Source organism: Ambystoma mexicanum, chromosome 10 (assembly GCF_040938575.1).
Source record: "Ambystoma mexicanum isolate Mex_15411 chromosome 10, UKY_AmexF1_1, whole genome shotgun sequence".
Taxonomy (NCBI): Eukaryota; Metazoa; Chordata; class Amphibia; order Caudata; family Ambystomatidae; genus Ambystoma; species Ambystoma mexicanum.
In genome coordinates, this window is record NC_090932.1 from 1,020,091,898 (window position 1) to 1,020,111,436 (window position 19,539).

The 19,539-nt window shown below is 46.2% G+C and overlaps 1 protein-coding gene across 4 annotated transcripts in view; it reads right to left on the reverse strand.

Moving 5' to 3' along the window:
* The window catches only part of DVL3 (dishevelled segment polarity protein 3), a 1,011,569-nt gene that overhangs the window by 198,089 nt on the left and 793,941 nt on the right, over window positions 1-19,539 (reverse strand). For all 4 annotated transcript variants that reach the window (XM_069618830.1, XM_069618832.1, XM_069618831.1 and 1 more), the window contains one exon: window positions 7,477-7,570. In XM_069618830.1, the coding sequence (XP_069474931.1) occupies window positions 7,477-7,570 (94 nt within the window). The remainder of the gene's footprint in view (window positions 1-7,476; window positions 7,571-19,539) is intronic.

Consider the following 19,539-nt stretch of genomic DNA (forward strand, 5'->3'; position numbering starts at 1 on the left):
GTTTACACAACACTTGCTTCAGCAATGAACGTTTGTCAGGATGACACGAATATTTCACCAAGACACCTCAGTGGCCCTGCCACTTCTTTACAACTTTTCAACACCACATCACAGTACTTCAACTTCCACCTGGTCCACTCACCTGCCAGGCCTACACAGGCAACATTCTCTGTTATGGTGTACTCTGTTCCCAGAACAAAGTGTTACAACATACTCTGACCTGGTGTATCCTCCTGCCAGGCCAGAATCATCTATTAATTACAAGTACTTCTGTGGTAAAAATCAACTCCCAGCAATGTATCAATGTCTATTGCTTCAGAACATCATGTATACAAATATCTTCAGGGAAAACAAGAATCACATTAGTGCTATTTGTTATACACTTGTGATTGCCACACAATCAGAGTTATGCTTCACTCCTTCTGAATTCCAGAACAGTAGGGCAGCCTTCTTGCACTCTTGCTTCCCCTTTTCCTCTTTACAACTTCAAACTCAAGTATTGCTTCTGGGAGAACAAGAAACACATTGGTGGTGTTTGTTATATACTTGCGAGTTCAACTTGCTCTGCAAGTTATGATCCACTCCTTCCGAATACCTTCTAGCATAAGGGCAGGCTTTTTGCTACTCTGGTTTCCCCACTTCCTCATTAACCAAACATTGACAGTACTTCTGCCTCCCTCTGACTCGTCTTTGGCTTTGGCAATGTGGGTTTAAGCCAGTTCCTTTCATGAGTTTCTTTAAACATGGACCATAAGTTTTTACAAACACATTGATTCTCATCTGCCCAGTCTTGGCTTTGGCAATGATTGTTCTTTTTAACTTGCCTTGTTATAGTTCTCTTTTGGCTTTGGCAATAGTAGTTGGTATTGTGTTCTCCAACTATTGCCCCATCTTGTTGCTGGCCTTCAACCTATCCCACATGCATATAATCACACCCCTTGGGTTTGGTAATCAAGCTCTATTACTCCACTTGCTTCTCTTCAAGTCAGCTTAACTTATAAAACAGTCTTTCTGTCAGTTCGGTGTTCAAAATTACTTTTTCTTTTGAATTTCTCTCTACGCGTGTTGTTTCTACTTTTAAGGCACCCGGACTGGATGAGCGAGCGGTTACGGAGCGCTCTGGTGTCAACATCTCAGTGAACTCACAGGGTCTGGCGTGCGTGTCAGTTCGCCTCGCTGCCTCCAGGTCCTGTGCTTCAGCTGCTTTTCGAGGTCGGCAACCTGCTTCCTTCGGTCTTCTGCGGCCTGCGCCACTCTAACAAGGAGCTCTCTCTCCTCCAAAGGCTCTACGGTGCTCACCTACCACCAGAGACAGCTTTACTTTGGGGAAAGCTTTTCAAATGTATGCTTCCAGCTGCGCAACCTCTGCAACTAAGGTCTCCAGGAGGGAAGCTTCTAACTCCGAAGTTTCCCACTGCGCAACCTCTGCAATTAAGGCTTCTGGAGGCAAAGACCCTCAGCACTGGCAACTGCTTGATAGTGGTCCCGGCGTATCCCATTTCCTCCAGACTCTGCCTTTGCTGCAATGTGGAGAGTACACAACCACTCCACTTCCTACTGCTTCTCTGCTCATTCTCCCTACTAATGGCCTGCACCTGAGGGAGCATTTTAAGCCTCCGAGTCTCCCTCAGTCATGGGTAATTTTCACTAATTAGCTGCACTTTGCAGTTTCATGCCTCTTCAGCCCTCCTCTTCGTCTCAGTACTTTGGGGATTATAGGACTTGGAGTCCATAATTTAAGAATCAGCTGTTCTCATGTGAATATTAATATCATGCTCATTTCTTGCCTTGATTATATAGATTTGGCCTTACAGAGAAATAAAGATTTTCAGGGTCTAAATTGGCATTATATACAGACTCATCTTTCCTATTCCCTTGGGAGCAAGGCGAACTTTCACCTGTATGAATCTCCATGATTTTAAAAGGAGTTTCATTTCTCCCAATGAATAAGTGCTTATGAATATTTTCACACACATTGAGATATTCAACTTGGAAGTTAAAAATTCTTATATATTTTGGCATCAGTGATATTTCTTCCCTAGAGGAAGACAAATACTGCATCTCACCTAATGGAGTCCCTTCTCTTCCCAGGTGATCCTCCCAGCTAATACCACCCCCAGGATCAGGAAGCATCTGCCTTTCCGGCTCCCCTCAGCCTCCTCTCCTCTCTGGCTCCTTCCTGACCGTCTATTTGCGATTCAGGTTGGTGCACCTCCAACGATCTCTGCCTTAATGCTACCAAAACTGAGATCCTTCTTCATTGGGACCCCTGCTCCCGCTTTCCCTCTCCCACTCTGGCCACCCTCCCTGGGCCCTCTTCCTTCACCTTCCTGTGAGGCAAAAAACCTTGGTGTCATATTCAACTTAACTCGCTCCTTCCCACCTCACATTGCGGACCTGTCCAAGAAGGCCCAATACCAGCAGCACCTCCTCAGAGGTATTCTTACTTTTCTCACTTTCCCCCAGCAGCTCACTGTCTCCAGAGCCCCGGCTCTCTCTAGGCTGGACTACAGCAACAACCTCTTCTCATTTTGCTTCCTCTACTCTCCGCCCTCTGCAACTAGTCCAGAACAAGACTGCAAGACTTGTCCTTAGCCTCAAGCCAAGGGACCATATCTTTCCAGCCCTGAAACCTCTCCACTGGCTCTCGGTGGCTACAAGGATCAAGTTCAAGACCCTATGCATCATCCACAAGGCTTTCTGGGGCCTGCACTACATCCAACCCTCTCTTCTTAAACACCTTCCTTCTTGAGCCTTTCGCTCAACCACCTCAAACTCTAAGGGTCAGACGCTTCTCCAGGCAGAGCATGGGGGGTAGATCTATCTCCTATGCAGGTATCTCTCTCTGGAATGGCCTCCCTGTCAAACTTGAGCCGGACCACCTGAAGTTCCCAGAAGCAGCTCAAGACCTTCCTTTTCGTCTGCTTTCTCTATCTCTCGCTCTACCCTGCTGACCTATCTGCTGCACTGAATGGTTGCCTGGCTACCCTCAGAGTCTCACTGGTTACCCGGCTCCTCCATGGTCAATCGCACTGGTTACCAGACATTTGGTCGAAAAAAATTGGTCGACCAGACAAATGGTCGAACCAATTTGGTCGAAAACCAAATGGTTGAATTTTTAAATTTTTTTATTTTCACCTTTTTTTTGGGGGGGGGGCCCAACCCCCTTTTTTTTCTAAAAACCCATTTTTGTAAAAAACGAAAACCCGAAAAATAAATATATAATTAAAAAAAAAAATTCGACCATTTGGTTTTCGACCAAATTGCGTCGACCAAATGTCATTCGACTAGTTTTAGGTCGACCAAATGTCTGGACACCAATCGCACCTTCACTGCCTCAGGGTCTACCGTGCAGTTAGGGGCTGTAACTGTAACCCTACAGTCCCCAGCCTCCTTGCACTTACCCAGAGCTGTGCCACCCTGACTGCACTTACCCCTTCCCTCTACCAGGCGTTTTTCCCCTTCTACACCCCTCCACCCCCTGCAACTAACATCATCGCACATGCACAATGTGAATGACAAAAGACCTAGTAAGATTGTTTGTCCTCCCTCTGTCTTCCCTCCTTTGTCTTGTCACACTTAGAAACACCTGTGTACAGGCGCGTTATAAATGACTCGTATCATATTATTTCCCTGGCCACCTGGGAGGAGACTTTAGGCAGGGTCACTGTGAGGACTCTGTAGGATTCATCACAGTGCCCAAGTCCAAGAAAGAGTATGAAGAAATAACTACAGCTGGAACAAGGGTCTGGGAACCCCAAATACAGAGAAGCTATTGCAACCACAATATAAACAATAGCAGTGCCTGGCAGGCTGGTGAACCAGGTCTGTTATACAAAAGAAGCCATAATATGAACAATCATAGTGCCTGGCAGGACAGTGTATCAGGTCTACCTTACAAATAGCAGAGAAGCTGGAAAACAACCAGGTGAAGGGAGTCATTCTGCCTGGGTTATGAGAAGTTGGAAAAGAGCCAGAGAGAAGGGAGTCATTTCCTCTGGCATCATGAGAAGCTGGAAACCAAGCAGGGGAAGGGAGCCATTCCCCCTAGGGATAAGAGAAGCTGCAAAGGCGCCAGAGGTAAAGGAGTTATTTCCTCTGCCATTCTAAAAAGGTCTGAGAAAGACCAGGGGAAGAGAGAAATTCCCCCATCGCTTGTTGAACTATTGACAAAGCCTAGGAAAAGACCCATGGAAAGGAGATATCCCCCCCCCCATCACTCGTTGAGTTGTCATAGTGAATCCAAGAAGAGCCAGAGGGGAGGGAGCCATCCCCCTGGTATTGTGAATAAAATAAGTAATTTGAAGAGACTTTCTTTTCTGTGCCTGCCATGGACAGAGGAATCCTCCAAGAGAACTGTTAGAACTTTTTGTTTATACAATCTGGAGAACACGTCTTATCACCAGGAGGCAAGCACAAAGCCCTAGTCCAGAAGAAAGAAGTCACTCTTCTGGACTAAGAAGATTCTTGTTTTTCCTTAAGTGTATATGGGACTGAAATAAGTTTCGACACAGGACAGTGGACTACTTGCTTTAGATGGACATCCCGACCGAGTCCTTAGTATTTCGTTGAGGCAGGGAAACCCCTTTTAGTGTTAAGGACAGTTCCGGTTTTGCACTTTTATTTTGACCACAACAATGCCACCTGTGTGTGGATCTCCTCCTTCCACGCTCTTACAGTACATGCAGCTTAGAATCAAACTTTGCATATTACATAATCACAACTTACACTTGTCCAACAAGTACAATGATTTCACAAAACAAATATATTACTATAAACCATAAAACAACCAAATAAAATATTCAGTTACATAGCTTTGCCCAGCATCAGGTCCCTATATTACTTCTAACAAACACAAATAACAACCAAGAGCATTTAATATCACTCAAGTATCAAAAATATATCCTCTATACATCTTAACACAGCAATCGATAAAGAAATTTCAAAACCTACTAAAATGCTATTCCAAAAGTGCTCCCGCCAGTAAAATCGCTTATTAGTAAAAAATGTAGCAAATTGTTTATGCCTAATTTCTAAGGTTGCATAGCCTTCCGTGAGTAAATGTTCTAGAGTTTCCAAGTGGTCCTCAATTTTACAATACCTACATGATCTCTCAGATTTTTCCAACCACTTACGGGCATGCATCACCTCCATGGTTTGCAAAAGATTACAATTCATTCTTAAAAAATGTGGTCCTCAATTTTGCACATGGACACTTATTAACATAAGGCTCTGGCTCACATAAGGCTTTTTCCCCTTCGACAGAACCACAAGAAAATGACTACAGCTAGTAATACATGTCTCTTGTCCTGCACCAATCAGACTCCCAGAGGGCTTTCTTAACCAATTCTAAGTAAGACTCAAGAGAGGCAGCAGACTGATCACATCGAGACAAAAACAGATTACAGCTTGCTAACCACGTCACAAGGCAAGGGATGCTCTCATTTTTCATCAAAATATTCATTTTGGTGAATACTGAATGGTCGGGAGGGCACATAATCTTATGTAAGAAGGCATCAGATTTCCATTTCATTTGAACTGCAATCGACAGTGATACAAATTCATACTGAATCACTAACAGGAGCGGAGCTCGGCAACCCTAAAACCTTTCTTCATATACACCCCTCTACTTGTTGCCACTTTCTCCTGAAAGACACAGAGTAGATCAGCGTTGTAGAGGACCGCTGAAATAATGTTTGCCCGGTTATATTTCACCAATTGCAACCACAAGAATTTGCCATATTTTCATTTGAGCTACATACAGGTCACACCTCTCTTTCATACTATTCAAACAGGATTTTTTGCTTGGATCATTGAGGATTGTAAAACCTAAATAAGTGCATCTGTCTACCACCTCCAATGTTTTGCCATTGATTTTCCATATATAAGAGGTCCTTTTCCCACCATTCTGGCAGACCATAATGTTTGTTGTAATAATGGATACATCATGGAGGTCCATAAACTGGGCTAAAGAGTCTACCGAATGCTGGAGGCCAACCTGGGTCTGGTAAGTATGACCAGGGCATTTGCATATGCCAGGTAATGAACATGCATGGAATACAAGCATGGCGGGAAAGCTTTGGCACCCAGCATATAGTCACCCAGATCGGAGAGGTACAAAAGGGAGTGTGCCAATAGGCAGGCCTGCCAGACTCCCCTTCCAGTATTAATAGGATTAGAGAACAGGCCATTTCTGTCTAGTCTGATCCTCACCTTTGAGCCAGCAAGCAAAGTTCTAAGTATCTGCAACAGCATTACAGGTATACCCCATCTCTGTATTTTTCCACATAAGTTCTCTGTTTACTCCGTCAAAGGCAGGTGATGGATCCACAAAAAATATATAGATGGACTTCTTCTGCTGTGGCATTGAATTTAAAATTAGGGACAGTAGAAAACCATTACCCAAAGTTCCCAAACCTTAACGAAATCCCACCTGATTAATGTCAATTCTACCTGCCTCTTTAGCCCATATATATATTACAGAATGTTTACTGTTTGTTTGTAGCATTTATTGCAAACAATGTATGTCTTGGAACCTCTATGGTATTTATTATGACCTCATTGTGGTAATCGCCAGCCCGTATTTTATGTCTTGTCATCTGCCAAAGCACTACTGAAGCGAGTTGTCGTTTGACAAAACTACCCAATACAATTAAGTAAATACCAGCTTGTGCAAAATAAGAGCGCTTGTTATGCTTTTATGACCATTCACCTTCAGGAAGTAGGGGAATCTATGCATGTGAGGGCACCAAAGAAGTCAGAGTAAACGACTGCAGTCGCATAAATTCCAGGTCTATCAGTTAAGCTTGCCATGTTGAGAGTATTACACCTGGGAGTATTACAGCTCCATTCTTGTTGGTCATGTTAAATGATATTTATACCGCACACTATCTCCACCTGAGTAGTCCCCTGGCGCGCTGGAGGATCTGAAAAGCAATAAGCTACGGTAAGTTAGTAGGACTGAGGGGTGGGGGGGGGAGTGCAAGAGAGCTGTGATGTGCTGTTGGCAGCTTCAGTTAGGTTTACACTGTTCGCTGAACGTAGGTATGATTTTCCGGTCAGTAGTTGTCATGCGCTGTTGTGCAAGGCTATCTGTGGTTTGTTTTGTTGTTGTGGGTGTAGAAACACTCAGCGTACCAATGCAAACTCCCACATCCTGCATTCCGCAGGCCCTCTCCTTGTCAAAATTGTAGGGTATTGCTAAATTTCCTGGGAGCCAGGCTAGCTCAGTAGGAAACACTAAGCATGGTGCTTGAATTTGAATCATATTCTTTGGCCTCTTCTGGTGGCATTAAAATGAACAGATGAAAAACATATTTGTGGGCAGGAAGTAAGGGAGGTAGCATGTTCCTCATATTGCTGGCTGCATTTAAGGCACATTGTTTCTACTGCTGCATTTGTGATGTGGAATAGATTTTCTACCTGATGTCATGATTGTCAGAAGGAAAAAGCTATGGAAGCGGATTCACATCATACCCGCTCAATGCGTGGAGCTTTTGGTTTCCGTCGGCGTCGCTTGTGCCTCCTCATCAGCCGCGATGCATTACTCTGCTCAGTTGAGTTGCTAAATCTATAAGAAAAGAAAACAAAGCAGAAGTTTAAACAAAAACAATGTGGCTTTAAAATAGGTAAGGGGTGAACTATGGGAAGACCCATTGTCCAGAACTGCTCACTAATGCACACCAGTTGAACAGGTGGCATAGGTTCAATGTCTCCAGCTTAGAAAGTGTCCCATTCCAAGAACTCTCATCACTGTTTCACAATTTTCAGATGGGACCATTTTATGTATCACTATTAGGGCATGAACAAGCAATTTCACTCTTAACTTAAATTGTGGGCAGACACTATGAGCCAAAGGCATACTCTTATCACTAGAACATTTCACACAAACATCTGTCTCATAGCAGCCTGGTCAGGGAGTTGGGTTCTTGATTCCATGGCTTAATTTAAGCACTAGCGAGTCACTTGATTTCTTTTTTTTTTTTTTTAAACTTCTTTTTATTATTAGGCAGCATGGCAGCATAACAACAGGCGAACAGCGCCCAGCAAATATAGATTAGCATTACAGTTCATGATATGGTCACATAAAGATTACATACAATATGATACGGGCACAGAGATTCAATCCACATATGAGGGAAAGTAGTTAAACCAAACGATACGGGAGGAGCTCTCAGACCAGTGAGAAGGGGGGGGTGGTGGGGGATCCACCGGGAATATGCCAGACTAGTGAGAAGGAGCAGGCGGGGAAGCCACCGGAGAGGTGACGAAGTCGGACATGTAGGAACGGAACCTAAGCCAGACGTCCCTAGGCCTGGAGTGAGTGGGTTGCATGTGTGCCCAAGTTTCCTCGGTGTCAGAGGCCCAAGTGACCGCCCTCAGCCATTGGGCATGCGTGGGGGGAGAGGGGCGAAGCCAGCAGAGCAAGATGGACCGAACCGCTAAGAGCATGCAGAGGCCGGCCAGCTTCCTGGAGTTTCGAGGAAGGCCCGGGAGGTCGTGAAAAAGGCACAATGCAGGGGAAGGATCGATGGGGTGATCGAGCACAGCGGAAACCGTTGAACAAACCATACCCCAAAACTGTGAGAGGCGGGGGCAGGACCAGATCATGTGGATGTAGTCCGCATCAACATGCCCGCAGCGGGGGCAGCTAGACGAACGCCCGCTGGACATGCGATGCAGTCTGGCCGGGGTGTAGTGGAACCTGTGCAACACTTTAAACTGAATGAGTTTAAATCGGGAGTTAAAGGACACCCGGTGAGTGCGGTCGCATAAATGTGCCCAGCGATCGTCCGATATCTCTACCCCCAAGTCTTCCTCCCAAGACCCCCTAAGTTTAGCAAATCCTGGAAAGGATCTGGACTGTAGCATGGAGTACAACCTGGAGATTTTGCCTTTCATGGGTGAAGGGGAAGTGAGCTCCTCAATGGCCGGGTCGTCTGGTGGTAACGCAGGGAATGTTTGATAGTTGCGCTTAAGGGTCCTTCGGAGAGACGCGTATTGAAGCCAGACGCTCCGGTCACCTCTCAAGGGTAGGGGGAGATCAGCCCGCTCAATGAATGTGCCCTGGTCAAACACGTCCCGCAACAGCTCGTAGCCTGCCTCGGCCCAGCGACGAACGGTAGATGGTGCAACCTGAGGAACCCCCGGGAGGAAGTTCCAGAGGGGAAGGTTGCCGTGGAAAGCCTGGGTTATTCCGAGCTGTTTCCATGTTTTGGCCAATGCCAGGGATGTGCAGGCGACCGGACTCTGTGAGTCCAGTACCTGAGGAGCGGGTTGAATAAGTAAGGAGCGGATTTCGCGGTCACAGACCGCCAACTTCTCGAGCCGGACATGAGGGGGGGGGGTCAGTTGTGTCGAACCAATAAGAGACATATTGAATTTGAGATACCAACCAATATCTGAGAAAATCCGGAGCCCCGAAGCCCCCCCTAGCCATGGAGGTGGACAAGGTCTCATATTTAAGTCGAACCGCCCCCGAGTGCCAGAGGAAGGAGGTAATTGTGCGAGTCAAGTCTCGGAAAAAGTCTGCGCCTGGCCACAAGGGTACGTTGGCAAACCTGTAGAGCAACTGAGGTAGCACCACCATTTTCAGTAGACCCATTCTGCCCGCAAGAGAAATCGGGAGCTTGTCCCAGGCTGCAACCTTAACGGACAGATGTGAAAGGTACTTCCGAAAGTTCTCTTCGAGGGTCAGTGTCTGTTGACGCGTCACCTCTACTCCCAGGTAGGTGAATGCAGATTGAGCCCAAGTGAATCCCAGAGTGTCAGGAGGGGGAAGAGTGCACTCCGTGAGTGGGAAGAGGGTGGATTTCGAGCAGTTCACCCTGAGGCCCGAGACCCGACCAAAGTAGATGATATCCTCAAGGACCGGAGACAAGTTAAGAGATGGGGAGCGGATGAACAGCAACGCGTCGTCCGCGTATAGGGAAACTATGTCTGCCTTCCCGGCAGAACGGAGGCCTCTGTGAGCATGGCGGTGACGAAGCATGTCCGCAAACGGCTCCATGGCAACCGCAAAAACCAAGGGAGAAAATGGACACCCCTGCCTTGTTCCCCTGGCGATCCCAAAGAGAGGAGAACAGTGGTCGCCCGTGCGGACTCTAGCCACAGGAAGCGAATAGAGTAGCCTGACCCAAGAGAGAGTCACTTGATTTCTGGCACAATTTGACCACTAGAATTTCAAACTCCAATTAATGCCAGGATTTCACCATATAATGGCATTTCAATCATCTGACCCAGACCTGCCCTTCCTTCCTTCCTTCCATTTTGCATACCAACATTCATCTTGCACACACTATGATGAATCTGTTGGTGCCATTACTCCTTTCCCGGTGGTGATCTCTTCCCCCATGAGGCCAGGGGACGGCAGCCACTGCCTGATCCGGACCCTGGGGGCGGCTATATGGGGGAGGATCCCATGGGGGAAGACAACCTCCTGGGGAGTAGATGGGCACCAATGAACCAGGCCTGGTATTGCCCCCTTCCTCTCGAGGATAATCTTTCCATACCCAATCCCTTAATGGCATATTGTTACACCTTCCCATATCCATCCAGGAAGGATACAGAAGACCATTTCTCAAGATCTGTATGGAAATCACATGAAAATACCTTTTCAGACTACCTGCAAATCATTCAGAGCTGATTTGCCCTTAAACACTTATCTAGACTTTGTATGTAAAGCATTAAGAATGGACTACCATTCCCATAACTACAAGGATAGTGGGACGAGGTGTGAGAAACCCAACGGTATTTGCCCCCTACTCTCCCAGCATCTTCCATTCAGGTGGCCAGGGAAGGGCCATCGCTTTTGGATCCAGACCCTGGGTGTGGACAAGCAAGGGATGATCACCTGAGTGGAGGGTTACAAAGGATTTGGAGGCGAATACCCAGTGGCGAGACATGGTACTCCCCCTCTCCCATGTTTTCCATCAGATCCCCCTTCCTCAGCCCTCTTGGGATATTTCCAATCCCATTTCATCTCCCCCTCCCCATTTCCGACTAATACTGGGAAGAAGAAGAAGCAGCCAAGAGTAGTGAGGATTACCTATGAGAAACACCTTGAGAAACAAAGAGAAACTGCCACCTGTTACCATTAGGTCGTCCCACTAATAGAGTCAGGCAGGGTCAGCATTTAACAATGACCACTCACACCCGACTCCACTTGACGCTTTTCAGGACTGAAGGACAGGCATATCCTGTTAATTGGAGTATTGGAGTTCAGGCAAACCCAGCCTTAACCACACACCTGCAGCTAATTGAGACAACACAGGTATATAAAAGGAGACAGCAGAGACGAAAAATGAGAAGCAGCTGGAAGCATAGAAGGGAGGGCTGCATGGCTGAGTTTAGCAGGGGATCACTTCTCAGTCCCAAGCCTGGTTTTATACAAACAGCAGAGCAAGCTGGAGTTGCTGCTGGGGCCAAGAGACGCAAGGAGCAGGGAGCTGCAGTGGGAGAAGCCTGGAGAGTTTGGAGGAGAGCAGCATGCCCAGGCGCTGGGCCGGTGTATTTGAGGGGCTGCAGCATGGCTAGGAAGCTGTGTCTCAAGAGAGCCGTAGTGTGGCAGACTGCGACCTGCTGGCCAAGTCAAGAGAGTTGCTTGTTCCCTTGGGACATGTGCCGGTCCCAAGTGTGTCTGAGGGGCAGGTGCTGGGTCCCTTGGCTCGACGCACTGTATCCCGAGGAGACCGCTAGCCAGTGCTGCGCTTCCCGGTGAGTTTGGTGAAAGTGAAGATAGAAACTCGGGAGCATGCAGGTGAGCTGGAGTGGGAGGGTAAACAGACAAGATTGATAAGTGGCACAAAGGTAAAGAAAGCAGAAAGAAAGAGAAAAACGCATAAAGAAAGATGCGCTAGCAGCGTGAAAGTAAAAAAGTAAATGTGCTAGCGGCACGATGGAGATAAAGTAAATGAAAAGAAGGTGCCAGGGACACAAGTTCAATAAAGAGAAACCAAAAGAAGGTGCCAGTGTGCACAGCAAAGTGGAAGAGAACAAAGGGGTGCACGAAGCACCTGAGGATGAAAGGACCGTAGAAAAGCAAGTGCAGGAAATAAAGAGAGGGGCCAAAGATCAGAGTGGTGGTGCTTAGGAGCAGCAAAGAACCTGGCGTTTTTCGAAAGTCTCCGATTTTACCCCATGAGATGTTTGTGTGTGAAAGGAACTGTATACAAGTAGAAGGTACATCCTGACAAACTGAACTTGTGTTTGGAACTAGAGGGGCCTAAGTTTGGGCTAGAGAACCCTAAGAGGCCTAACAAAGGTGAATACTTATTTTGGAAACAGAGGCATAAGCTTGGGGAAGAGAAACCCAAGAAGCCTAAAGAAGAATTGTGTTATATTTTGTTTTGCCTTGAACTTCTTAAAGAGGGGCCTAGGCTAGGCAAAGGGAACCCTAAGAGGCCCACTAAAGACATTGTTGAACTTTGTGAAGAGTGCTAGACTTGGGGAAGGGAATCCTGAGGGGCCTAATAGGAACTGTCTTTTGTTTGGAGCTGGAAAGATCAAAGCTTGGGGAAGGGAACACCAAGAGACCCAGGGACATTGTAAACTCCATTGACTTACTGCAAGAGCACTACATGGAAGGTTCCAAGGGAAACCCTGTTGAACTGAACTATTCTGAACTGGCAGAACTACACCTATTGGTAAGACTACCTGAAACCAGCTGTGGTTTACATTTATTTTTTTTTTACCGCTAATTTCCTTTAAGAGGACTTCCTATCACACTTTGTCAAAGAGTGACGGCAAGCATAGGTTTAGACACCGATGGATTTTGGTTTTGGACATTCAGTCATCGACTGCCCTTAGAAACATCAGTTGAGGGAACACTCCCTTTAGAGTTAGGGCCAGTTAGGTATTACACCAACCTCCAGAACATTATTAAATAAAGGTTCTGAAAGAGTTACTTTTGAGTCTGTGTCTCTCTTGATACCATGCTGGTCTGACAGCAGAAAAGACCAAGAGTACAGGCTGCGCTCTAGTTGTTGTGTGCGCATACCTGTAGCCGGGAGATTTAAACAGTGGCCACAGCTGACTGCGGCGCACTGCTGGTGAGAGAAAGCTGCATCTCTTGGTTTAGACAGAGAGACCATGGGGCTGCAGAGTGCTGTGGAGCCATCTGGCTCAAGGAGGCAGAAAAGAAAGGCTGTCTCTGCTCTGAGAGAGAACATGCTGCATGAATGCCAGAACCAACGCAGGGCACCTGGGTGTTCGTAGGTGTTGAACAGCAATGTTTACCTGATTGAAGCTTGATGCAGAGCATAAGAGTCCAGCAGGAACAGCGAGAGGCGGAGAACCCGAGGAATGAAGGTGGCGAGATGGGAAGAGACGCTGAACAACTGCCACCGGCTTGCCGCAGGAAGAAGGAAGTATGCCAGAAAGAGCTGGTGAGTACCTGAAGGGGAAGCAGGGACACTGGGGCGTATTGGCAGCCTTGCCACATGTAAAAACATGGTAATAAAGCAAATAAGGTGCTGGAAAGAGTAGAAGCTAGTGAGCAAATTGTTGAATGTGAAAACAGAAGAAAAGTAAGACTTTCAAGCCTGTGAATGTATGCAATACACATTTAAGAAAAGCCCTGGCAGGATAGTGTACCAGGCAGAGACAGTATTAGATAAAGCAAATACAGGAAGATATCACGTTTGGAAGTGTGTGCAGAGCCCACATGAGAAAAGCCCTGGGAGGAGGCTACACCAGGTAAAATAAAGCTGTGAGTGTGCGCATTTAAGAAAGCCCTGGCAGCAGAGTAAACGAGGAAAGAGCAAGAGAGTTCATGTGAGAAAGCCCTATTGGGCAAGCACACAGGGCAAGGACAAACTGAACAGTGTAAAATAAGTACATCACCTAAGGGGGTCCTGAGATGGATATATCAGGAATAGCAAAAAGCTGTGTGAAACCAAAGAGAAGAGGAGTGAAAACCTGGCAGGAGAGTACACCAGGTATCCTAATGAGAAAACAAAAGAAAAGCCAAGTTGTTTTGTGTACCAGTTGTGTTGTGAATCAAGAAAAACTCAAGGAACAGATGTCTTTGAACATAAGAGGGAAGGAAAATCCAGGGGAAGGGAACCACCCTCTGGAATAAGGAACTCCATCCTTCTGGAACATTTGTGTTGGAGTTACACATTTTCCTTTTTGAACATGTATAAACCACTCAAGGCCAAAGACATTACCCTTTCCACCTTAGAGTTCATTTTATTAGAACCTGAGGGGCGGATAGTACTTTGGACACATGACAATTTTGCCTTGGAGATTCTGACATTGACAGGCTCTTAGTTTTGGTTTTAAGTAGGGAAACAACGCTAGTGCAGGGACAGAGGCATTTCCCCACCCCCTTTCATTTTAAGGAAAGTCTTTGACCATAACCATGAATCCCGTGTGTCCGAGTCTCATTCCTGGCTCCTCACAACACCCTATATTCTTGACTAGGCCACTCTTGGCCTTTAGGCTGAGCAGTCCCAGGATTATTATTCTAGAGTTTGCTCATTGGGAAATTGAAGGTAAACCTGGTTAAAAAGTCAAACTTCAACAGCTCCCTTGAGCACATCTGGAGTCCATCACACAGCCTAACACTACTTGGTATGAACTACCCATTTCTCTTTGAGTGCTGCCTCACGTATACAGCACCATTACCTACATTCTCCTCAAGATATATTTTTTATTTTCTAAAATCCTGATTGTAGGCCGATGGTAGCTGATCCACATCACACCATCACAAAACATGCCCCTGCTTCTTTTACTTTCTCATACCTGCACTGTAGTGGCCTGGTTTTAGGGAGTGAAATGGGCAGATACGCTGCTTATTTGCAGCCTTGTTTGCTTCAACTGAGTATGGGTGGGTTCGAGTGTGGGGAGGTGTTGGCGCAGGCAGCCTTGCAGGTCCACTCCTTCCACACCAACAGAATGTGGAACGCATTGGAGATGATCTCCCAGCCACTAAAGCAGAGTCTTTGGAGATGGTTTCCGGCCTAGTGGGGCAGAGCCTCATTGGCCTATAGCACAAACTGCATATAGTTGAAGGCCGTCAGTATCACCAAAGCCAGAGTAACAGTATGCCAGCTATCCAATCGAAAACAGTATAAATCAGTTTTAGACTACCCAACTATGTAACTCAGTGCTTTGGAGTCAAGTAGGTAGCAAAGTTGGGGCCTGAAAGACATACTTGCTCTAAAGTTGGAGATGGGAAAACAGAGACCACAATAGAAGTTTCAGTATCAGTAGTGTCAGATCTATGAGCAGCCATTCTTATGGCCATACGCGTGAGCAAGCTGCGACACCCAGAAATATTTCACTAAGGGAAGGGAAAATCTTAGGACAGCACATAAATGCGTGTTTGAAGTAGAACCACGCACCAATACTCTAGCCACTCTTGGTACTTATGACTTGAAACATTGGCTCGGCTTTAATATCCCAATGGCAGCTGAATGTAATTGCCCATTTACGGCCTAATGATATGGCTATAATCTAAATTGGGCAATTGCAGGAGGAATTTATGGACATAATTAAATGACCATGGGAGCTTACTGAATCAGCACCATTTTGTAGCGCTCGCCTGTTCACAGCAGTGGATATTAAGTGCTACCATGCATGGTGAACCAGAGTGGATAGTAGAAAGGTTGCACTAAGGACCTGGGCAGCATCCAAGAGGATGAGTGGCTTGTTTTCCACTAGGCTCATGTATGAATGTCCTGTTTACAAGAAGGCTGTATCTGAAAGCACCAGCACTAGAAGCCCTCAGAAACAGTGCAATTTTCATTGCAGTGTCCACCACTGAGGCGAGGTGAGGCACAGTGTTGAGGGTACTTCATATACTGCCTTCGCTGCTGACACCGACACCAAGTGCCATGGTGCCAATGTGAAGGAAAATGTAAGCATATAATCTCAACCGCTGCCACCCACATGTGAACAAAACTAGTACATCTACACACCTTACAGATCGAAATTAAGTTTGGATAAGCAGGGGCTAAAAGCAGCTCCTGGGTATCCAGCATCAACCAGTGACCAGGATCTACCTTTTAGGAACGAGGAGTTAGTGCCTAGCATTCTGCAAATGTAACTTCCACATCAGCTAGAAACATACAATGGTGTCCATGGTTTAAAATTCCTTATGCATTAAATGTTAAAGATGTATCCTAATGTTGATTTATAGATTGTCCCAAATGCACAGAGTTGAATTCACATAGGTGTGTTTTTGGCACTAGTTGGCCTGGAGAGCCAAACTTAAAACCTTATGAAGCACTGATTCTTTTTAGGGCAGTGCTGCATTTTCTAATGAACCATTTTGTGTGTAAGCAAAATGAGTATACATGTGTTTGGTGGACTAACTGGGAGCTGTGACGAAGTCCCATACTTTAGACTAGTGATGGGACTGGAGTCACGACGGGTGCCGGGGTATCACCACACGCTCTATGATGAAGGGCCTGGCGGAGATAAACTGTGGTTCTCCGAGGCTCCCCAGTCCATCACCAAACTTGGCGAGTTCAACACCTAGGAAAGCCCTACATAGGGGAAGCCAGAAGTCTGAGGGATTTGATCCCCAGAATAAGGAACACCCGGGACTAGGGTGAGGGGCCCTGTGGTCCGACTGAAAGGAATCACCTGGTGGGGACAGAATGGATGTCCATCTTTATTAGGGAGAGGTAATTTGAAAAAAAACACCCTAATAACCTTCTCACCCACAGACAAACCCTGTATCCCCCATAAACACTAAAGCAAAGTGTGTTGCCTATAACAACTAGTCCCCCTGACCCATTACTGAGATGTTCAACAAAGCTTCCCTATTGTGACGACCTTTTCAAATCTAAAGACCACATATAATAGACCAAAACCTGCAATTCCTCAGTCCCCAAGAGACACGAATAGAAGACTCAACTTATGCAAAGGTAGTTACCAGTGAAGGATTGTCTATCAGACCCCAATTTATTAGGGAGCAGTGAGGGGGAAGGAGCCATCAAAGGGGGGCGGGCAGCCATCAGGGTGGAGGGAGTCGGCAGGGAGATATGGGAGGAGGGAGCCATCGGGGCGTAGAGGGTTTGAGAGCCGGCAGGGTGGAAGGGCGCAAAGGGGCTTGGCATAAAGGGGCTTGGCATAAAGGGGCAAAGAGGCCAAGGGGGCAAAGAGGCCAAGGGGGCAAAGAGGCCAAGGGGGCAAAGAGGCCAAGGGGGCAAAGAGGCCAAGGGGGCAAAGAGGCCAAGGGGGCAAAGAGGCCAAGGGCGCAAAGAGGGCAAGGGCGCAAAGAGGGCAAGGGCGCAAAGAGGGCAAGGGCGCAAAGAGGGCAAGGGCGCAAAGAGGGCAAGGGGGGAGTCTTAGTGTGCAAGATGGGGTAGTCTAAGGGTGAATAACATCAAAGGGTGGAGGTGAAACCTAGGAGAAGTGAGACCATCCAAGGGACAGAAGAGTGGTGGGAGGAGTGAGACGGAGGGGAGAAAGAGGACACAGTAGAGGGAGAGGCGAGAGTGGGTGTGTTAGAAGAAGTCTGAATCTTACCAAGTGTTTGTAAGACATCATCCTACATCCCAGTAGATCACCAATTACTGGCTAGAGTAGGGACAGTTAGGAAGTGCATGAGATTTTCAACAACCAGATTTTAGAATACCATCTCTAGCATACGCCATCTCTTTAGACAGTAGGGGTCAAGCTTAACTATTACTAACATGGGGTTCAAGGACGCCAAGCTAGGGAGAAGAGAGAGGGATGGATAGTTGTAAGGCCCCATCAAAACTTCAATAAAATCCCTTGAACTGCTTCAGAGAATTGAGCTTCCCGAATCAAGCAACGAGACCTGAATTTCTAAGACTGAATCTGATTAAGACAGGAGAGATTCTGTCAATACGAGATAAGTCTGCTGAGAACAACGGATGTGCTCTCTGTGGGGATAATGTTGTTCAAACTCCCCATCATCTCCTCATTGTCTGCAGGGGTACAAAAAAATATGAGAGAAATTACTGGCCACGTTTCTAACTAATATGGATTGGCTATCGAATTCCTTCTGGGAAAGGTTAATAGCGGCAATGAAAGACGCCTTACAATTGAACTTTAGGTTTTAAGAACTTTGGGTTTTATCGCATTTAAATAATTGGAATATGATGTTTCTTTTTGTTTTTGAGGATTGGTGGGATGTACATGTTTTTTGACTTATGTGATTTAATTTTACTTGGGTTTTGTTCTTTTAAAAAACTTTTTGTAATGCATTAGGAATTAAATGTTTCATTGTCTGTATTTTTATGTGTGTAAAGCAGAAACATGTTGGCTATATCACAATAAAAAAATAAAAAATGAAGTGTTTTGTGTGCCATCTGTGACACATGGTGTCACAAGTCGAATCATTCAGACCCGACTGCAGAGGTCGCCCAATGCCTTCCAAGACGTAGAGTGGTGCAAGTGAGGAACAAAGCTGGTCACAGCAGAAGCGGCAGTCTATGATCTATATGGGGACAAAGAAGTCATCATTCTCCTAAAGGCCAGGCCAAGGTTTGGACCAGATTAAAGCTGTAGATACCAGAGAGGAAACTATGGAAGAGTGTGCCAAAGTGAGTTGGCCCACAAGTAGTCCCTGGGTGTGGGAGCCGGTGTGATTGACCGATTGGGGCAGGGTACTTCAAAGTGACCCTGTTGAATCTGAGGAACATCCTGTTTGTGTTGAAACTAGGTCAACCTATTGCCCATTTGATATGTGAAAGGATACTCCTGTCTGAAATTAAGGAAGTAACCACCTTGGAGGTTACAGAGAGAATGGAAGTAGGGTTTGGGGTGATGACTGAAGCATAATAACCAAAGAACTTCCCAAAGTACCTCCTAGGTCCGGCTTCAAAAGAGTTTGCACGGTCACAAAGAACAGATCTCTTGTTAGACAAAGCCTGGAAGAACCTCATGCGGGAAGTTAAATTCCAATGCTGTAGACCCCACATTTTAGAAAGACAGGGGGGCTGCTGTATCGAGTTAATTCAAATCATACAGGAGACAGAATCAGGTACTATCAGTTGTTGATCCAAAGTGTCTTCTGGACAGCAGTATTAGATAGAGCCCACCCATTCTAGCGTATCAGCCGGTCACCTGTGCATAGAAAAGACACAGAAGACCCTGCTCAACTGGTTCTATTGGCTGTGGGTGTATGCCAAAATAAAACAGTTCTAGCAGATGGGGCAACATGTGCAGAAGACATTGTCAGATGATGTACCCAAGGCCCCTCTAAAAACCCTTTTCATTGGATTAGCGTGGACATAGTTGGACCTCCAGAACCCTCAAAATCCGGCAGCAAATGCATCCTGATAATAGACTACTACGCAACATGATATTCAGCAGCCTTTTCCATGCTTGGCAAAACCACAAAAGCCATATTTTAAAAAGGTACTCAATCCATTTTATTTTTGGGGTTTCCGACCAAAATCTTGATGGACCAGCAAAGAACTTTCAGGTCTGGACTGATGGGTGAGATGAAGGGGCTGATGAAGAGCCAACCCCTCCGTACCTCAGTTTATCCTCAGCAGACTGAAGGCCTGATAGAGGTTTAACAAAACATTAAAGCAGATCCTCTGAAAAATAGGC